Source organism: Pholcus phalangioides, unplaced genomic scaffold (genome assembly GCF_987345545.1).
Source record: "Pholcus phalangioides strain wild (caught in Gottingen) unplaced genomic scaffold, Ppha-v1.0 ptg000011l_1, whole genome shotgun sequence".
Taxonomy (NCBI): Eukaryota; Metazoa; Arthropoda; class Arachnida; order Araneae; family Pholcidae; genus Pholcus; species Pholcus phalangioides.
This window is the reverse complement of record NW_028301604.1, coordinates 20,012,722-20,033,086: the sequence shown is the minus strand read 5'-3', so window position 1 is coordinate 20,033,086 and position 20,365 is coordinate 20,012,722. Positions and strand designations below refer to the sequence as shown.

The 20,365-nt window shown below is 34.4% G+C and overlaps 1 protein-coding gene across 1 annotated transcript in view; it reads left to right on the top strand.

Moving 5' to 3' along the window:
- Window positions 1-20,365, top strand: part of LOC149080193 (cuticlin-1-like) — a 69,529-nt gene that overhangs the window by 10,022 nt on the left and 39,142 nt on the right. The window contains exon 3 of the mRNA XM_089239237.1: window positions 8,428-8,479. Within this exon, the coding sequence (XP_089095363.1) occupies window positions 8,428-8,479 (52 nt within the window). The remainder of the gene's footprint in view (window positions 1-8,427; window positions 8,480-20,365) is intronic.

Here is a 20,365-nt window from a genome sequence, read left to right as displayed (position 1 = left end):
ATTAATTAAAAAAAAGATCAATTTTCCAATTGCTTATGAGTGAGAAAAAAAGGTGAAAAGAAGTTGGCCTAAGGTTCACTAAAATTGTATGACTTATTTAATTGCTTCGGTGTTCTGTAGATTAAGTTGTATTAGACAAGTGGTTGAGAAATGTCCTTTTGAAAGTTTTAACAATGTCTGTTTAACATTACTGTTTACTTAGGTGTTGAATTCATAATGAAAATAGAATTTCTTGACCGCGTATCGAGCATAGAAGGAAGTATCGGTGGCTCACCCCGCCCACCCATAAGTAATCGGCCTTTTGCTCCGTTAGTTCCGATGGCCTCTACCATGTCTGCCCACACCCTATGACGTGGACAGACCGAGTGGGTGAGGCAACTTGAAAAAGCTCTTACCTATAAGATACGCCCCAAGGCTCCCAGCATCGCCCCTGTTATAACAAAAAGAAGAGGCAGGCCACTGTTTTCTTGTACGGTTAGGGACATGTTGCTCAATCACAAGAACCGAATGTGGGTTGTAGATGGAATTCAATTACCGCGAGTTCGGCTCAGACACGAAAGCTTTTGAAACAATGGAAACTAATACATGCGGGCTTTGGTTTTTCCCCTCTTCATTAAAAAAAAAAAACATAATTTAATTTTTTGGATAGTGTGCAAATAAGTGAGTCACCGTTTTTTTCTTCAGTTTTTCATGTAAAATAAAATGAAACAATTCAGGTGATACAACAGAACACACCAGAATTTTCACAGTTTACCCTCAGACTCCATTATTGAATCTGCTAAAATAGAAATGTACATTACTTCATGGTCGTGCATATGACATTGCATCAAGTAAAAAAATTGGGGAAAATATGGAGCACCCATGAAACCGTTAAAACATTAATGTATAAAAAAAACAGATGATCTCGTTCCTTTATCGATACACGTTTATTCAATACGAAGTGCAAAAATGGAAATTTTATTTTACGAGAAATAAATGAATTTTCGCTTCCTCAACAACTTCAATGAGGAGAAAGAATTAAAATTCATTCTAATTTAGTGATACATAGAATTTCATTCCGAACTTTTTACTCAGAATGACTTTCAGAAGTGCAGTGACCTTCATAAAACGTAAACTGGAGCTGTAAAAAAATTCTACCGATTTTTTAATTCGAACTTATGAAGTGGTTAAAGTTATGGTGAATAATAATCACACAAGCTTTTATATATGGCACCATTTCTTTGAAAAAACACGCACATACCAAAATTATATATGTTACTGCCAAAACCCGAAGTGCGGCCAATTCGCGACGGGACCGGCTACTTTGCGAATTGGTCAAGAGTTTGGCCAAAGTCCGAATTGCAGAAATGATTTGGACTTTTGCCGGCCATTTCGAGAAGTGGCCCGAGATCCCTGGCCGAAGCTCGATGTGCTGATGTAAGACGGACCGGTAGGAGTCAAATTCATTTTTTTAATAGCCAACGTGGAATACATGACGGGAGAAAAAAAGTGAAATTTGAGAAAAAAACTACAAAAATAAATATATAAACATATAGTTTTTTTTGACAAATTTTGGAGAGAAAAAATGATTACCGCATCGTGATTGTGGTTTGATGGGTTGCCATAACTAACGTGGATATAATTATCACAAAAAATACGCCAACTTGACGATGATCCCGAATCACGTCTTTTATTATCGTACTTTGACCAGGGATCATTGGCCACTTCACGAATTGACCGGCCAATGCCCGAATTTCGGGCATTGGTCGGGTCAATATTTAATGAAATTGGTCAATTCGCAAAGGGGCAGGCCCCAATTTCGGGCCTTGGCAGTAACATATACGTAGTTTTTGTACAGGTAAATAATAAATGATCATTTCTCATTTTCGTATCTGATGTGCATATACGGAAAATTTTTAAACTTTTAAAGTGTGCGATTAAATGGAAGCAGGGAAGAGAAAAAAAATTGATGGCATGTGCTTATATATATACGCGTAATAAACAGTTTAAGAACCGGAGAGGGAAAACAAAACAAAAAATTTGCACGAGAGAACGGTAGCCAGTAAAATAAAACGCCGGAAGCAAATGAAAGGAAAGAGCAAAATACTTTTTATAGCCAATCAACAACTGTACGACGAATAAAAAAAAACACACACATGAGCAGAAAAAACAAAGAGTTCTTAAATTGTTTTCGAGTAAATTCTTCTGTTAATTAAAAACTCAGGTCAGCGACCAACGAGAGAAAGAAATCTTTTTTTAACATACATGCTGGACAACATCACGTTTATCCGTTTTTTTCCCACTTTCCTCCAAGCAAAAAATAATAATTCCAGAGCTAGATATAAATAAAGCTTTCATTTTCTTTTAAGATAGCATTATATGTTTCAGGTTTCTTTCTCTATAGTCTCATTTAGTTAATTATTTATTAGGATTTCAGTTTTAATAACACGAATGATTTCTTGGACGTGAAGGGGGGGGGGGAAGCTTTTTCAGCTTCATTTTTGTTTATCGGGTTTTTTTTTTCTTCACGGGAATTAATAAATACGAGGAATTCGTGATAGTAGACTGACATTGGTTAAAGTTGATGATATCATTGTGGATTTATATATATATATATTTATATATATAATAATTTGTCCTGACTAACTGATTCACTGATTCATCATTACTGAGCCGAAACCGCTGAAGCTATAAATATGAAATTTGATCAGAAGTAACATTTTATGATGTGAAGCAGTGGTCCTCAGCCGATGCCCCGCGTGCACTCTCCAGGGGATCCGCGGTCGCTCGAGGAAATTAAAAAACAACAGAGTAAATTTAAAAAAAAATATATATATATAAATATTTTTAAATAACAAAATTAATCAGTAACTTTGCTGAATAAATAAAAAATAGGCCTACTGGGCGCAGCCAAAGAATTTTTTTACCAAAAAGGGCTCCGCGAATCAAAAAAGGTTGAGAACCGCTGATGTAAAGACTCACTAAGAAAGGGTTTTTTGCATGGGGGGGGGGGGGGGTTGAAAGGTTACATAGAGAAATCAAGCCGAACCAAAATCGTTGAAGCTATGACAATGAAATTTTTGTGGTCGGTATTTTTGAAAATTTTCAACTTCCAAGGGGATTATGAGGGGTTAAAATCTTATATGGGGTCGTCGGCCGCGGGTAACACAGCTAGTGTTTTAACACAACTAATTTATTTATTTATTTTATGAGAACCATTTCTTACCGAGGAGTGCAGATCCCTTGAATACATTGGATGATCGGGGGATTGATGTAATATAAATGTTGCTTTCATTGTTTTGGTTGTTCTATAATGTGGTACAAATCCCTTAGGTCATGACATGTTCATGACTTTTCAAAAAAACACTGTTACTTTAATAACAGCTATAAAAACTGCTAAACAAGAGTAAGCATACATCTGCATGTATTTGGTAATGGAATAGTGATTATTTTTTCCAAAATCTTCTTAATAAGATACCAGTGTCATTTTGTAGCATTCAAGGGGAGTATTATCATACATGCATTCATTTTTGGGGTAGAACTTTAACCACTTCATGATAAAAATTTTCTCTAGATTTTTGAAATGGTTATAGGGATAACCTTTTCGATTTTTATCTTCTGCTAAAAATCTTTAAAAATTATTATTTCTCTTATCACCGTTCATTATCAGATCTATTATCAGATTTAAACTATGTATAACAGTTACCTCTGAAAGAAATAGCATTTAAACCCATTCATTTGATTTTGTATTATTTTACTGTATAGTCTAAATATTTTGAGGCACATTATGAAATCAGAAAACATAACTACCCAGTAAAGAGAAAATAAATTTTTTTGGCAGTAATTAAGGACTTAAAGGCCAGTCGTGGTCCAGGCTCTGTCCCTGATGGGATGTAAGCCATTTACCCGGGAGGGTTGGACCACGCTGGAGAGGGCCAGCCACGCCGGGCCTCGAATTCTAAGGTTGGTGCTCCAGGCCGTAAGCAGGCCTGGAGGCCTGGTCCCCTTACACCCATTGCCCGGAGCAGCCTCAGCCCGCAGCTCCCCCCCTCCAGGGCACACCCCGGAGGACCTCACAAACACAGCAGCCGCCGACGACGCCCCCACTCACACCCCCCGGCACCCCGATCCAAAGACCCCCCAGATAGGTTTTATTGTTTCTAATTTAAAAATATACATGATATACAAATGTACACATTCCCTTCCGCTCACGGCGCGAAGTAATTAAGGACTGAGAAAATATGTGTGTACTCTTTTGATATAACCCAACTGAAACAGAATTTTTATTCGAAAATTGATAAATGTAATTTTAAATTATGTGTTTGCTTTTCATTTAAATGAAAATTTCATAAAACAGGAATATAATAGGAAGATGAATTGAAAGATTTTCGTGTAATATGTGCAATTTATCTTAGTTTTTGATCTGCCCGCTTCGTTTCTTTTATATTAGATAGCAACACGTAGAGTTTTAAAATATTCTCAGTTCACCAACCGCTGAAGTGCCAAATAGGAACGTTCATAAAGGGGATGTTTGTTCATAAAGTATACGAATAGTCAACGAGGTTCTTTGTATTGCTTTTGGAACGCATATCACAAAAAATGAAATTAGTTACATTAAGTTTCCCTAATTTTGAGAGTCCAAACAAATCTCTCGGTTCTTACGTAGTTTAATTTTTTCCATTTAGTATGCCTGCATAGTAAAAATACTTGATTTAAATGAAAGATACTTGACTGGCTTTTCTGATGTCGTGATGCAAAATCATTATAAAGCGGTCGTTGGTGTATTGGCCTGGCCTCTCGCTTGGTATCCTTGGAACTACAGGTTACTCTACTTCTATCAACTTTTTTCTGCTGAGAAAGAAAAAAAAAAAAGATAGCATTTTTTAAAGAAATTAAGAAAAAAAAGAATTATCCAACTAAAAGTTCTTACAAAATATAATTCTGATTAGTTTGGAGTAACAAAAAATGCCCCCCCCCCCCCCAACCAGAATGCATGAATATCAAGATTTTACATTCTTTAAAAAATTTCCGGTGAATCTGGTTTTTTGTTCCGGTTTCTTCTAACAAATTGATCAACTGAACGCCCATCTTTAACCTACGTAAAGTTCTGTTTTTGCTGCTGTTACTTGAGCAATGAGTAAAAAAAAATGTGGGCGATGATATTTCGGATGAATGTTCAGTGAACATTCATTCACACTGTTTAAATGGTTTAAACAACAGAAAAAAATCGAGAAAAGTCGAAAGTACTTTCGGGATTGTTTTTTTATTTTTCTGAACTACACAAGCTGCAATAATTTTTCAGTATATTGATATTACTAACGTTATGACGTTACGAACCCGTATTACATATTATAAATCTTGTATATACAAACACAAATACAAGGCCATAATAAGCGTGTGCCAACAAGGGCACGCGTAGCTCTTCTCTGCACCCCTTCAACCAAGTCTATGTCCCGCTGTAGGTATGGTCTCCAAAACCTTACAGAATACTCCATTCCAGCACGAACCAAGCCTCGGAAAAGCGGAAGAATGAATTTAGGAGAACGCGAAGACACTTTTTTGGAAATGAAATCGAGCATTCTATTCGCTTTTCTGACCACCGCTGAACAATGTTCAGAAAACCTAAACCGCTCGTCAATAACGGTCACAACGGCCCTAAAAATAATGTTTTTTCGACTTTTCTTTTATATCTTTTTCCTACGTTAAAAGACACGCTGTCATATAAAATCAGAAAATTTTGTGTCGTTCATAGGCTCCAATTTAGCAATTTTATAGGCACCAATACTGAATTTATAGTCGCCATAGCAAATTGACGCCCGGGATTTGTCAAGCCCTGGTTTTTTTTTATTTATTTTTATTTTATTTTAATAATATGATCCTCACGCATTCCCAAGGGATCAGCATGATCCGTCCAGGGAATTTGTTAGTGCTAGTAAACATCCATGCCCGAACCGGGATATATACTATATATTTTTATTCACTAAAAATGAATGATTTGTGTTGTTCAGTATCATCAGGCAAAGAAACACCCTTTTATTTAAATACACACAGATTATTTTCCGAAAAAATCAATAAAGTACATCACTGACCAGTTTTAGATGAAAAAGAACTTGCTGTTATCGATGAGAATATGATCATTAAAACTTTCTCCCTCATAACAAATGAGCAGTTAAAATTTGCATCATTATAGCTTATAAATAATTAATCTCAGAAAATAAGTTTAATCTGCTAAGAATTCATTTGCAACAGATGCGTGATTACGTACAGTCAGGTAAAATAAAAATTCCCAAAATAAGTAAATAAAGTATGAAAAAAAATTAAAATCCTTTTTTGTGAGCCAATTACGAAATTCCGTTGTCGTAAAAGCTCGCCCGACTGCACAACGTTTATTACCATAGAAGGCTACTTCGTATAACAACTGAGTGGGTCAAAGGTTTCTTCCAAGGTGCATTTTATGAACGGAGGTCAAAGGACGCCACAGACTGCTTTAGGACTGCGAGGGAACCCCTTGACAGCATGGATGATGAATTGCGATTCTACTTTTTGAAAGAACTAGAATGAATACAAAGATCAAAATGAATTGTATTCGCACCATTTCTCATATGCGATGGACTGCCTAATCTATTGTGTGATACCAATTGATCTCCAAAAAAAAAGAAAAACATTTTTCATATAAGTCCCTCTTCATTAGTCGGAAACCAAACTTCGTAATGTATAGGAAAACATTTTAAAGAGTTTGTGATTAAAAATATCACGAACCAAAAGAAATTTCAATTAAAAAAAAGATTTTAATTGATCTCTTTTAACATTTAAATCACAAAATATTCTTCAGAAGATATTGTACATAAAAAATTCATATTAAACTTGACTTCTTTTTTGTAGTGCAATATGTACAGTACAAAATGTCATTATTTTAGTGGAAAGCATCTACGGAACGATATTGAATAAAGATTATTAGATAATAAAGTAAGATATGAAATTAAAGAAAAATAAATTTTACTGTTTATTTTCTCGAAACAACAAATATTTTGGAAGCAATGGAAGAATATTTTATAATATCAGACAGTTAAAAAGAGGAAAATCTTTTTTTTTTCCACGTTACTTTTTTTGAACGAACAAGTTGTTCCGAAGACACTTACGTCGAAAACGGCTATCATTAGAGTTTCCCATCATATTTAGTTTCGATTCAAGCTGAGTTGAAAATGAGCACCCGTCCGTTCCCCCATTTACAGAAACATTAACTGCGTTAATGTTTCTGTATTCTTTCTAAAAAAAGAAAGGATACTGGAGAATCTATTTTAGTACAACAATAAAACTCTCGGAAGTCAAAATGCATTTTTTGTTTAGTTATGCGAATGTACCACAATGGTATGACACGCAGCGGACGTTTTTCTGACAACCTGTTGCTTTGGTATACAGTTGCTCATGCTAGTTTTTTCAGGAAGATGAAATGGCAGACAAAAAAGTGTTGGTCACGTCGTTTGGTGTGTATGTGACCTCGGAAGAGAAGATTTACGGGACATTGTCATGACTTTTCGTTTCTCAACAAACATCAAACTTAATCAAAGTTTTTTTCTCTCTCTCTCTTTTGAGCTCTTAGCTCAAAATCATACATTGTGATTCCTTCTGAGCCTTAAGGGAGGTTTCAATCAACCCTCAAAACCTAACTTATACTAGAAAAAAAAATACTTCTATGAACGTATCGTATAGCACATAAATAATGCAGAGAGTTTTCACAGATAAAATTCTTCACTTGGTTTTGTAACAATTATTTATCTCAAAAGAAAGATTAGGTTAATTTAATTTCAGTCATTTAAACTCATATTTTTGATGATTTTTCCCTAGTCACACATGTATCAAATTTGATTAATTAGCATGATGATTAAAAGTAGATGATCTCTTGTTTTGACTATGAAACTGAACATGAAAAGCGTTTTCGTTGAGTCACGCAAGAAAGCTAGTTTTTTCGATAAATGTTTCTCAACCTATGCCCGCAGGTAAACTTGAAAACTTATTTCTAATTAAATGAAAATTATCCAGTTATATGCCAAAAATAAGCAATGTTCACACACATAGGTTCAAATGAAACATAAGACAATCATCAATAACTAAGGTAATGAGTGGTCCGTCGAATTGTTTTAGACATTTTACTGTTCTTGGGTTCAGTTTGGGTTTCAGTTAGGTTTCAGTTAAGGTCGAGAAACGCTGCTTTTGATAAACGCTTGTTTTCAAGAGAGAACGGGCCATTAAAAGCCATATCTGGAATAAAAATTAAATTTTAATCACTTTTAGTGATTCCAAAAAAGAATCCAAAGTTTCTTTTAGAATTTTTTAGAAATCACTGTGTTTCAAAATGATTTTTAAAACGACTTAATGAGAAATATGTATAACATTTGTTTTCTCGTCATGGTATAGACATTATATTATCATTATTGTAAATTTTTGTAGGTCTGTTTCTTGGTGTTGGAATCTTTGGCCTCTTCACATATTATCAGAGCTGGTAAGAAAATTTTCTACTCTTGCTATTTCCATTTTCATACGGATTGTTTTTCTAAGTATCAAATGAAAATCAAAATACTTAGTTATTCTGATATACAAGGTGTCCTGTAAGTGTTATCACGACACTTTATCTCATCAACCGTCCGTCGTAGGGGTATGATTCTAATTTAAAAAATGCTCATCACGCGTTCAAAAATTACCCTGTAACAGTTTTGAGAGTGAAAATACAGTATGTCACAAAATAAAAAAATCTACATTTTTGTATGGTCCCTCTGTGCTCTAACTTCCAATTAAAAAGTTGTTGCCCTGTGACAACAAAAAATTCCATGTTTGTAAGTGGAATATTAACACGGATATTTGAATTCGAAAAACGGAGGAAATTTGGGAAAGAACAGCGGTAAATGCGGGCAAAACAGTTAAAATTTAGATTTTTTTTATTTTGTTACACACCGTATTTTCACTCTCAAAAACTGGTACAAGGTAATTTTTGAACACCTGTTGAGCATTTTTAAACTGGAATCATACCTCTACGACGGATGGTTGATGAGATAAGCCCGTGCTAGAACTTACAGGACACCAGGTATATATATATATATATCATCAACATATATATATATATATATATGCTCTATTATTTTTTTTCTTTTGCCAGTTTTTCTAGACATTTTGGTTTGGTCATCACTGTACTGTTTCACGTTTGAAATTTTTATAACTGCCCATTTTTCGATACTTTTCTTTTACAATAATTTCCTTGAAAAATACAATAACCCATTTTCTCCCTTACGTCCTCAATTCATTGTTTGTAGCTTATTGATGTTGGAAGTGAGAATCGAAAACTTATTTTTATTTCCCTCTGCTAGTGCAATAAAAAAATTTATGTCACTCTACGTCTTGGTAACCAAAGAGCGAATCGTTGGGTAGTGTATATGAAGAATAGGCCTCATATATTTGACGTAAAAATGAATTTGTTTGTGTGTGTGTGTAGGGGGGGGGGGGTGATGTCAGATAGATATTACAAACACGGACTCCACGTGATAAAAAGAATAATATAAATTGCAAAGAGCAGTATAAACGTGTGAATTCAAATGGAATTTTGAAGAAACGTTCGTGGTGTTAAAATGATCAAATGATCAATGCTGTGACATTCATGTTTTTTAAATAGCTTGAAAAAAATCGGTTCCTTGTGTGAAAAAAGTCAGAATTGCTTTGATAAAAACTCAATAGAAATCTTTAAAGTTGGACGAACAACTTGAATACATGTATTGAGTAAAAAAAAATTTCTGCAGTCTGCAAATCTTTCCTTTGGAAACAGAAATCTTAGCTGTTTGAATGGCCAGCATTGATAAAATTGCTGGATATCCGGTGAAAAGGGGAGAATTCGTTATATTAAAGTTTACATTAAACGTGACATGAATCTGCTTCACATTCTGTGATCAACCACCATGGAACTGGAATCTTTTGAAAAGATTAAATAAGTTCAAACTTTCGATAGTGTAACTGTTTACATGCGCGTCGATATATATTCCGCGAGGTGGATCATTGATGAAGGCTTACTAAGGCCAGTGAACAACTTTTTGTCGCTGGCACAGATACTTTCATGGTTGAACTGATTTTATGTTCTTAAGAGAGAAAAAGAAATAGTGAACATAAGTCAGAGAATAGCAGACTGAAAAGCGGAAAGTATTTGTATACATATGTGGCGTTTTTGTTTCCTCAAATTCTTTTCTCCGTTTAGTATTCGGTAGAATCAACTTTAGTCTTGATGGGTGATGTGTTAGAGACTTTTGGTGAATTCAAAGGGAGTTAAAATATGAAATATTAAACATTGCAAAGAGCTATTTATTCTTTTATTCTTAACGATAATACAATAACGCTATCACGATTACATCTTCACACATATTTGTGAAAAAGATCACATAACACATAGTCCTCTTTTATTCCTCTATTCACTCTAAAAATGGAACTGGATGTGTATTTTCTCCCTATAATCGTATCTGTTACTCACATTAGTATGTTTGGTGCTCTGTTACGCCGGTATATGTTAAATTTCTTTTTTAAGAAAAAATATGGGGTTGTACAAAAGGTGAACTCAATCTATACAGATTTTCATTCCCATTATAATATGATAAAATACCAATCTTTTTGATATATTCTTTTTATATTTCAGTCAGAGCACTTAAACATCCAGTTTGATAAGAGGCTATTTAAAAAATAAAGCGCTTTCTTCTATCTTTTTCTTTGCTAGTTGAGTCAGAAAGCAGCTGTTAGCTGAATAGTGAGGAAAGACATTAAAAAATTGGGGAACCCACAACCTGCAAGGCCGCGACCTTCAAGAAGCCTGATTGAGGAGGGTCTTTTCGTTAGCTTAAACGGTGTTATTTTCACTTGACAAAATTTCAAAAGAAAAAAAAACCGGGTAGAACAACACATTACCTTTGCTGGCAACATGGAGTGCCAATGAAAGCCGCAAAGGTGTGCGACTGAACTTCTTTAAATGGAAGTGAAGGTGTGGCTTTCCATGAAAAATAATGAGGTTCGTCGCTCAGTCTGTATATTTTTTTACCATCATCTCGGTCTTCAGCAATTTATTTTGTCAGATCTTTTCTTGATCAAACACAACAAAAAGATTTTATTTCCGTGTTTTTTATGACTTCATCGGTCAAGTCATATAAACGTGATGAACGAGATGATGCATATATACAGCGAATGCGATTGTGTTCAGAGTACAGAATAAGAAAAGACAAAACTGCACTTGGGTGCACAGTAACCTGGAATAACAATGATGTGACCAGTGAAAGACATTAATATTGGAAGAAGTATCGATAAATTATTCGAATAGAGTAGAACTATAACATGAGTAATCTGCGTTGAGTATTAGAGGCAAAATTATTGTTATTATTAACAAAACATTTTTACCATAATAATTTCAGGGAAAAAAACCCGTTTTTGTTTCGTTCTAAAAATGAAGAAAAAAACATTTTTAAACAATTACCACCAATACAAAGATATATTCTTTTTCCTCTTAGAATACAGTAGCTTCCCTTAAACGGAGTTTTCATTTTTAAACAACACATGAAGAAAGAGAGCATTAATTATCTTAATCAATAAATTAATTAATGTCTATGTTAGTCCTTTTTGTCAAAAGGAAAAGGATTTCTGCAATTTTAAGGTTACAAAGAGATAAATAGTTAAAGTGACTCGTAAAATAAAGTTTTTTATTCCTAAGAACTCATTTAAAAGAGTTCAGACTAACATAGCATCTATGGCAAAAAAAATCGCATGTAAAAAGATGTGAAATAATATAATCACAACTACATAACATGTACTAATAATGGTAACCCATACTACGTGATTCTTTGTCAAAAACAAACCCGAAAAAATGAAAGTGCCGTTTGTTTTTCTATTTGACATGTCTTTTCTGGACTTTACTGTCACCAATTGGATGTCATTAAATTTCGATTTGACAATTCGACAGTTGAAAAGAAAGCGGACATTTTTAGTTCTCAACAATAAGTAGGTTTATTAAGAGACGGTCAATTTTGACGTTTATGTTGCTACTTATAACAGGAAAACGGCAACGAGAGATGCTCAATGACTTGCCTGAAGAATTTTTCTTTGAAGTTTCCCCTACTTATTTCACCTGCGTTTAAAAATGGCCATCTGCCGGGACAGGTGCATGAAAACAGTGTTTTATTCATTATTTCCTCTCTTTTCACTTAACTTTTTCTTTTTCCTGTTCCTTCATATGAAATGTCGTCATCCTCTCATTTAGATGTCGAACCAATCTTAAAAAGAAAAAAAAACTAATATCACACTTTTTCTTTGTTATCATTATTGTTATCCTTCCCACGCACTTAGAAGCATTTAAGGGCTTGTGTCACTGCTATTTCTCTTACGCGTAATCACCGATTTGTATATCGTACCATAAGTAACAAAAACAGAAAATAATTATAGATGATCGAATCATCGGACGCAACAATTGTGAAAATGGCGGGCCGAATCAGAAACAAAATTTTCCGTGACTTATCGTCTAAGAATTTTCTCACGCATTTTATATAACGAAGAATTCCAAAGAAAACCGAAGGTAGATTATAATAAAAAGAGTTAATTTAGATTCGGTCATTTCCATTTCTCTCAGTACATTGCAAATGTCATTGTAAAGTACATGTACATTCAAAATTCCTAGTATTAAACCTCTCGGAAGTCAATTCGACTTGAAACTGATAAAACTTTGATTTCTTCCCTTTAATAGTTATAATGATAATAATAAGAAGTACCTGAACAAATTATGATTATTCGAAACACGAATACTCAGTTTTTAGAAATAATAGAAATAATGGTAATGTAGAGAGTTGTTATAGAAGTAGCAAAAGCAACATATATAACTTAACATTAATGTTCTTTTCAATGCACTGATATTTCGCAAGGACGGGACATGATTGTCAGTTAATTTGGGTTTTACTCTCACTGTAATTAAAGAAACCCACAAAGATTTTCATTTGTTTGAAACAAGTTTATTTCCTCTTGAATTGTATACAATTTTCATTTATATACTCATTAGTTTCGATTTCAATGGATACGTAGATTCTTTTCATTGAATTAAATTATCCCTTTTCATGTCTTTAAAGACATGAATTTAATCTTTTGTGAAATATCCGCCTTCTTCATTAAGTATTACTTTCATCATTTAATTTATCTATTATCATTCACTTTGAGTATAACGTGCAAAATTGTTTTTTCAATTTTCTTCATAAAAGCAATTGGAAATCTTAAAGTTTATTTTTGGAAAATTACCTAATGTATGAATGACTCTGGGAATCACTCGAGTTCAAGATCTCTCTGTACTCTGTATTTTGCTTAATGTTCAACCACGTCAACGGATTAATGGAGTGCTTCTTGAAAATGGTAGCAAAGTTGAAATTTTTCTCGAAGGAAATCTTTTCTTGTTTTATTTGGAGAGTGATAAAAAAAAGTCCACATATGGACGTTTAAGAATGGTTTGCAGCATCACCGATGTTCCATTGAATAGATACGATGCATGATTTTACGGGTAAAGGTCCATTCATTCCTTGTGTTTTTTCCCACCTCTTCCCCTGACTGTCATACCTTGTGTATGCAAAAATAAATACGATACATGCATATCTCGGAGGTCATCAGACATACATAACGTGGTCTTTTTCCCGTTACTCTTTTTCTCTCCCCTTACTGCTGATTTTTTCTTACAGGTAATGGTAATAAGCTGTACATCGCGATATATATTGGAACCTACTTACAAACGTTCTATTAGTTGGCCCATTGCCAAGTGTTTTTTCCTTCAATGTTAATGGCCATGTTGCTATTGTGATTTATTACCCTATTGTATTCTTAGCATTTTTCAAGTAGGAAATGTTCCTTCCAATCAGCAAAGGCTAATTTTCATATTATTTTTTGTCGCTCGGCTGGATTTTCATAAATTGCTATATTACACAACCAGTCACATAAATCGAAAGAATTTAAGAGATTTGATCAATTATTATATAACGTGTAAAAAAAATTGCGGCACAAACGAGAATTCCAAAAAAATATAGATATTGATGTGCATCTACGAGGTTTATATTATTGAAACTCAGCGAAAAAGTGATAATACTTGATTAAACCGTCATTTTCGAGGCCGTGTGCAATGTGTGGTTATTCATTATAACAAACAATACTGGCGTGAAAATAACTTGACACGCGTTTACTTCTAGAAAATTTTCGATAATATTGCTTGAAAATAATTCATGAAAAACACCGGTAATTTATATACCCCAGCTGTATTTAAGTTGTGATGTCGATGAAAAACATCATAAATATTTTTTCTTGAAAAAAAAACCATATTTTGTCGTTGGCAACGACAACTCCTCGCCATCGATTACGTAGAGATAGATGAGCGTCCATCAAATCATCACCCACTGCTATTCGCAATTTATGCGTTTCTCTATAATTGGAATATTGGGAGAGGAATTTTTCAATGAACGTTCCCGAGAAGCCCAAAAGAATTTTCTCCTCGGAAGAAGTCTGAATTCTTAACGCTGCGAATAGCATTTGGTATTTAATGGATGATCGGAGAGTTCTTAATTCTTAGTAAATAACGAAAACTTGAAGGAATGTATTACAGCTTTGTATACACCACAATTTCATCCCAAAAGTTGTATTTTCAATTAATTACTCGAAATACGAAAACTTAAACATAAGGAATGCATTTTTTTATGATTCATGAATTATGGTGATTATTCAACGTCATTCTTTTTACATAAAACAAAGTAAAATGCATAGACAGTCTTTTGGTTTGAAAATTCCATTCACTTATCGCTCGACTGATTTCTTGATAATGTTGTTTGGTCGTTTTTGGACGAACAATGCAAGGTTCATGTTCATCCGGACATTTTTTTCCCCTCTTAATCAGCAAAATACTAATAACTGCTTTCTCGTATCCGGCTTTACTTCAAAAAGTTCTGGCAATTTTGTACACACACATCATATATAAACTCTCGTGGTGAATAGCCGATGCAGTTAAAAGCGGTTGAGATATTGGCCGATGAAAATCTTCCATGCAAGTCCGGCTTAACCAATGTTTATTGCATCAGTGAATTTGAGGGGAAAATAATAATAATAAAGAAAAGTTAGCGGTTCATCCTTTGTTACTCAAGAAACGGAAGCAGCGAATTGAAAACCCCAAAAGAGTAAAAACCATGTTGTGAAGTTCTTTCAACAGGAACCAATTTCACATGGCCTTGAGATACGTAGGCGACCAAATAAGACGTGTTTAATGCAACTCGATGTCTTATCTGATTGGAGATGCCCAGCTTAGACAACTTTGTTTGTCGTATTCGCTCACAAGGCCGTCCTCAATCATTCCTAAGAATTCAGAGGGGTTTTATTATTGTTCTCTTTGTAGTCCCTTGGCATCGCGATCCATAACTTGTTATCCAACATTTGTCTGACAGGCTGTTTTTCAAGTTGAAAGTTATTGTCTGTTGTTTTCTTTTGTTAAGGCGTGAGATTGTGTACTCGGTTCCGAGTCACGAAAACGACTATTCATAAAACAGTGATTATTCAACAGTCTTGTTATTATCTTGGTGCTTATTGGCAATTTTTTTAATTGACAGTTTCTTTCTTCCATTCGTTGTGGCTATCATATATCTCTTCTTTCAAAATAGTTGTAAAAAAAATTTCCATGTAATGTTATCGATATACCATTTTATTTCATGTGAAGTGCCATTCTCATTTGTCTGCTGAAACATAGGTATAACAGGGTATTTCTTTTCTGTCTAATTGACTGGAAGATTAAATAAAGCTTTTTTTAAGAATTTTTTTGGGTATGTATTGTTCAAACGATCAAATCAATCTAAAAATACGAGTCGTTAAAAATGTTTTTGACGTTACGATATTTCTAGGGCCAAGTCGAGCAAAACAAACACGGCCGTAACATTCTTTTCTGGAAGTAACTTAGGCACTTTTGAGACCTCCATATCTCCGCATTGAAGTTGCTTAGAGACTTGAAACTTGACATATTTAGAGTATTTTACAAATTCAAACTTCTGAATTTCACTTTTTTATCATTCGTAGTTCTTAAGAAATTTGAACTCAAAGTTCCGTTATTTTGACACTGACTGACTGACGATCAAAAAAAATCCCAGGTACTTCTAGCAGCCCCAATGCCAAATGATTGCAAAATTGCCAAGTATAGTTGAAATTGTTCGAAATTTTCCGAAGACCGGAAAAAAGGTTTTTACATATATCTACAGTAGTGTTGGTTCAGTGCTGTGTCAATATATAAATTCAGTGTTAATTTCGGAAACAAAAATTTCATTTATTATAGCACTATTATGATTGATATACTGTATTTTCCTAAAATCACCCATTTCCGATGGAAAAAAACGATCTAATTTTTATTCTAATTTTGTTTCATGGACAAAGACAAATCCAAAAAACATACAGGAAATATTTTTTCCTTATGAATTTCATCTCTAAAGAAGGGGATCAGAAGGGTAAAAATAATGAAACAAAATCTGAATTCGGCCTGTAAAATGTTAAAATGTGCGTACAATATTTGATATGCACGACAAAAATATGAGCTGAACATACACAAATTTTCGTAACAGTTTTATCATAATATAATAAGTTATGCTTAAAGTCCTAGCGTCCCGCCCCTCGGGGCATACGCTGGATAATATAATAAGTTATGCATAGTATCTTTGTCCACACGACTTTAGTAAATATTACCAATTCAACTGAGCTACAATGAAAAACGCCAGTAGCGTATTTACAGGGGGAGGGGCTTAGTGGGCTATATCCTCTGGTGGCAAATTCGGAGGAGGGGCAAATTTGAGGAATGAGTGTCCAAGAAAATTAGAAGAATAGGAAAAGGTGGAAAAATTTGTATAACCTTCAATGAATCCTCATCTGCCCAGACAGCTAGGGAACAGATCAGTGAGCGATCAAAAAAGTGACCTAGAGAGTTTGCAAGCACGTGAGTGAGCAAAAGAGTGACTTAGAGCTTGAGCAAGCATATGAATGACCAAAAGCGTGACCTAGAGTAGTGGTTTTCAAGCTTTGGAAGCTCGCGGCACAGTAAATCTCTTTTGTTTAAGTGAAAGGTCAGGCCATACACACACTAACGAGAAATTAATGAGAAAATGAAACTGTGAATCACTCATGGCCCGATGTTACTAGTGTTAGGGCCCGGTACTGGCGACCCAGCGATTGAGAAACACTGACCACAGTCTGATTGTGAAAGCATGTGAATGTGTCCAAAAAATTATATAGAGCATGTGTAAAAGTATGTGATCAAAAGAGTGACCCACGTGACCCATTATTAGAGGAATCATGTGAAAGAGCAATCACAAGAGTGACCTAGAGCGTGTGTGAGTATGTGAGTGACCAAAACAGTATGCAAGCACGTGAATGACTAAGAGAGTGCGTAAGCATGGGAGTGACGAAAAGCGTGACTTAGAGACACAGTTATACTTGCAGGAGGGGGGGGGGGTTTCGAACAAGGTGGCAAATTCGAGGGAAGAGTAGTCAAGGAAATAAGGCTAGAATGGGAGAAGGGCGGCAAAATTCGTGTAGTCCACAGGCGGCAGAACCATAAATGCGCCTCTGGAAAAACCTGAACATAAAGAAACCTGAACATCCAAGAAAACAAATCACTCCCATTTTTACTATTATAAGGCAATTCCCCGGATGGTCAGTAAAGCATTTCTTGCTGTGAGAATACAATTAACAAGTTGCAAGAAGCGATCTCATTTTGTTAGGTCAGAACTAATAAGTATTGCTGCCGCTTGTCAATCGTCAAGTCACCGTGGCGCGTGTTCTATATACAGTACGTACATCCTTTACATTTACTTTTCTGCAACCTAATTCTTTTCAATTTCCCTTTTTCACTATTTTTTTCCATATTTAAGACATAGAAAGAAAAAACTACTGCTAATACTTTTCCAACCATATGAAGTAAGCTATCGGAGCATGAAATGCTAATAGGATCCTCATATACGTACCTAAATCATATAAAAATGCGTATCGTTATAATTAACATAGAACAAGTCATTAAACAGGGCCGTAACTAGGATTTTCGCAGCCCACAACTTTAAAATTCGATAATTTTGTAATGGTGCTCTCCCTACCCAAAATTGCCGCCCCTAAATTTTGCCACCCGGGGCACACAGTTGCCCCCCCCCCCACCCCCCTTTAATTACAACTGCATTAAATTAAATACACGTATTTGGCGTAGCTCAACTCTGCAGTCGTATTTAATTCAAAACGACGAAGGCAAAAATAATAAAGAGCGTTTGTGATAAAGAGCATGTGCAAAAATGCTTTCAAAACTAGAAGTAAAAGTTTTCAAAATTACAACGAGGTGAATATAACTAACCGAAAACTCTCTTGGGATATAAAATAATGAAAAAAGAATGTCCGATCGAGGGCTTTTTGAGGTTTAATTTTTTTTTACGACTGTTATATTTTGGGACAGTGTATAATATTTTTTCATAGGTTTTAGTTTTTACAAATACAAATACAAATACAACGCCACAACAGGCAAAATGCCCAACGAGGTGGCTGAGAAAAAAGTTCTTTAGTGCAAATTGCTTTTATATATTTTGGGTTGCTGTATTTTTAGGTATGTTTGACTTATATTTTTCACAAGCATTTTTTTTTCAGCCACCTTGTTGAGCAGTTTGCCTGTTGTGGCTTTTGTATTTCTCTAACTTAAAAAATTAAATCCCCCCCTCCATCAATATTTCAAAAAATAGTAATAATTTCGTGATATAATCGATCAATGTACATTTAGAAATACTTAACCCGATTTCAAGTTACGGAATATAATTTCAGACGGTTGCTTTTAGTGACACTAATATACACCCTTTTTTTTGTTGCATTTAAAGTCGTTACAGCGACCTGAATGTAAAAAGGGTGTTTTCACAGGCGTTTTGCCCTTTCGTCATCGTTACAACCAACGGCTGCAATTAGGTCCTTAAACGAGACCTAAACCCTTAATTTCCTTCTTTGTTACGCGTTACCTGCGTTTCACTTTCTCACGCATGTACAGTATATACAAGCATTAGAAAATAAAAAGACAGCAAATAAACGAAATGAACAAGAAGCTCGTTTCCTTGCAGCAACCGAATGTTGCACCCACCCACCCACTTCTCTAATTGCTAGTTACGTTTTTAATTATCAGAGCAACAGTTACGAGGAAACAAAACAACAAAATCTGCCACCGCTGAAACTAACCATGTGAGAAATACACAAAAACACGCACCATAATTACACAGATCAGTTTTAAGAGATGGACGTATATATACAGGGTGATTCCAAACTAAATGTACGAACTTTTAGGGGAGGTATAAAACACAAAAATAAAACAGAATCACATAGGAATGTATGACCGGAAACCCCAACCTGATCAGCTGGAGGATAAACGAAGATGCAGAAATGACAAGTCAATAATGGGTGGGAAAAACTCTTTATTTATATAGCTATACTTTACACGAGGACAGTACATGTACACGCTAAGTTTCTCACCATCTAAAGTTCTGCAAAAAAAATAAAAATAAAAATAAATAAATAAATTGCGATTCTGTGTGCTCTGTTTTTTTTTTTATGTTCTATTTTGTTTTTGTGTTTTCTATCTCCCCTAAAAGTTTGTACGTTGAGTTTTGAATTACCCTGTATACTTTATAAAGAATACTTTCCGAAGATTTTATTGACAATAATTAATAAATTAACTTATCTACATGTATTTTTGGATATTCATGAACGTTATAAAAAGAGCTTTTGGTGAACAACGTTATTTTATAATCGTACAAAAACATTTATACTCATAACTGGGAATCGATTAAAATTTTTAACTGATCGATCAAAATGTTTTAATCGATTAATCGACTGATTAATCGGATTTTAATCGAATATTTTTCGTAACTACTGTATATAATATAAAATTGATGCTATAAGAAAATATATTTTATTCATTTCATGCTCTTATTCGATAGATGCAAACAAATATAGAATCGATTAACACAAATTAAGGCTGTCCGCTTGAAGCAATTTAATACGCTGAACATATATACATATTTGTCAAATCCTGGAATTTCTTCTCTTGGGGTCTTGGAGCTTTTGTAAAAATTCTGTTATTTTAGGTTAGTCACTGATTTCGAAACTACTTGCGATACTGTCGGGGCAGTATAAAAACGATGCCAGGCAAAAAAAAAGCAAGTCTGTTGCTTTTTTTCCCCTAGAAACTTATCCCGAATAGTACTTGTGAGGAGAGGAGCTGATGCTTCCAAGAATACAAAAAATTGCTATTCACAGTGGGGATAATAAATTTTAGTCTTGTGTTCTGAAATTCCCATCAAACTCAATTTGAAAC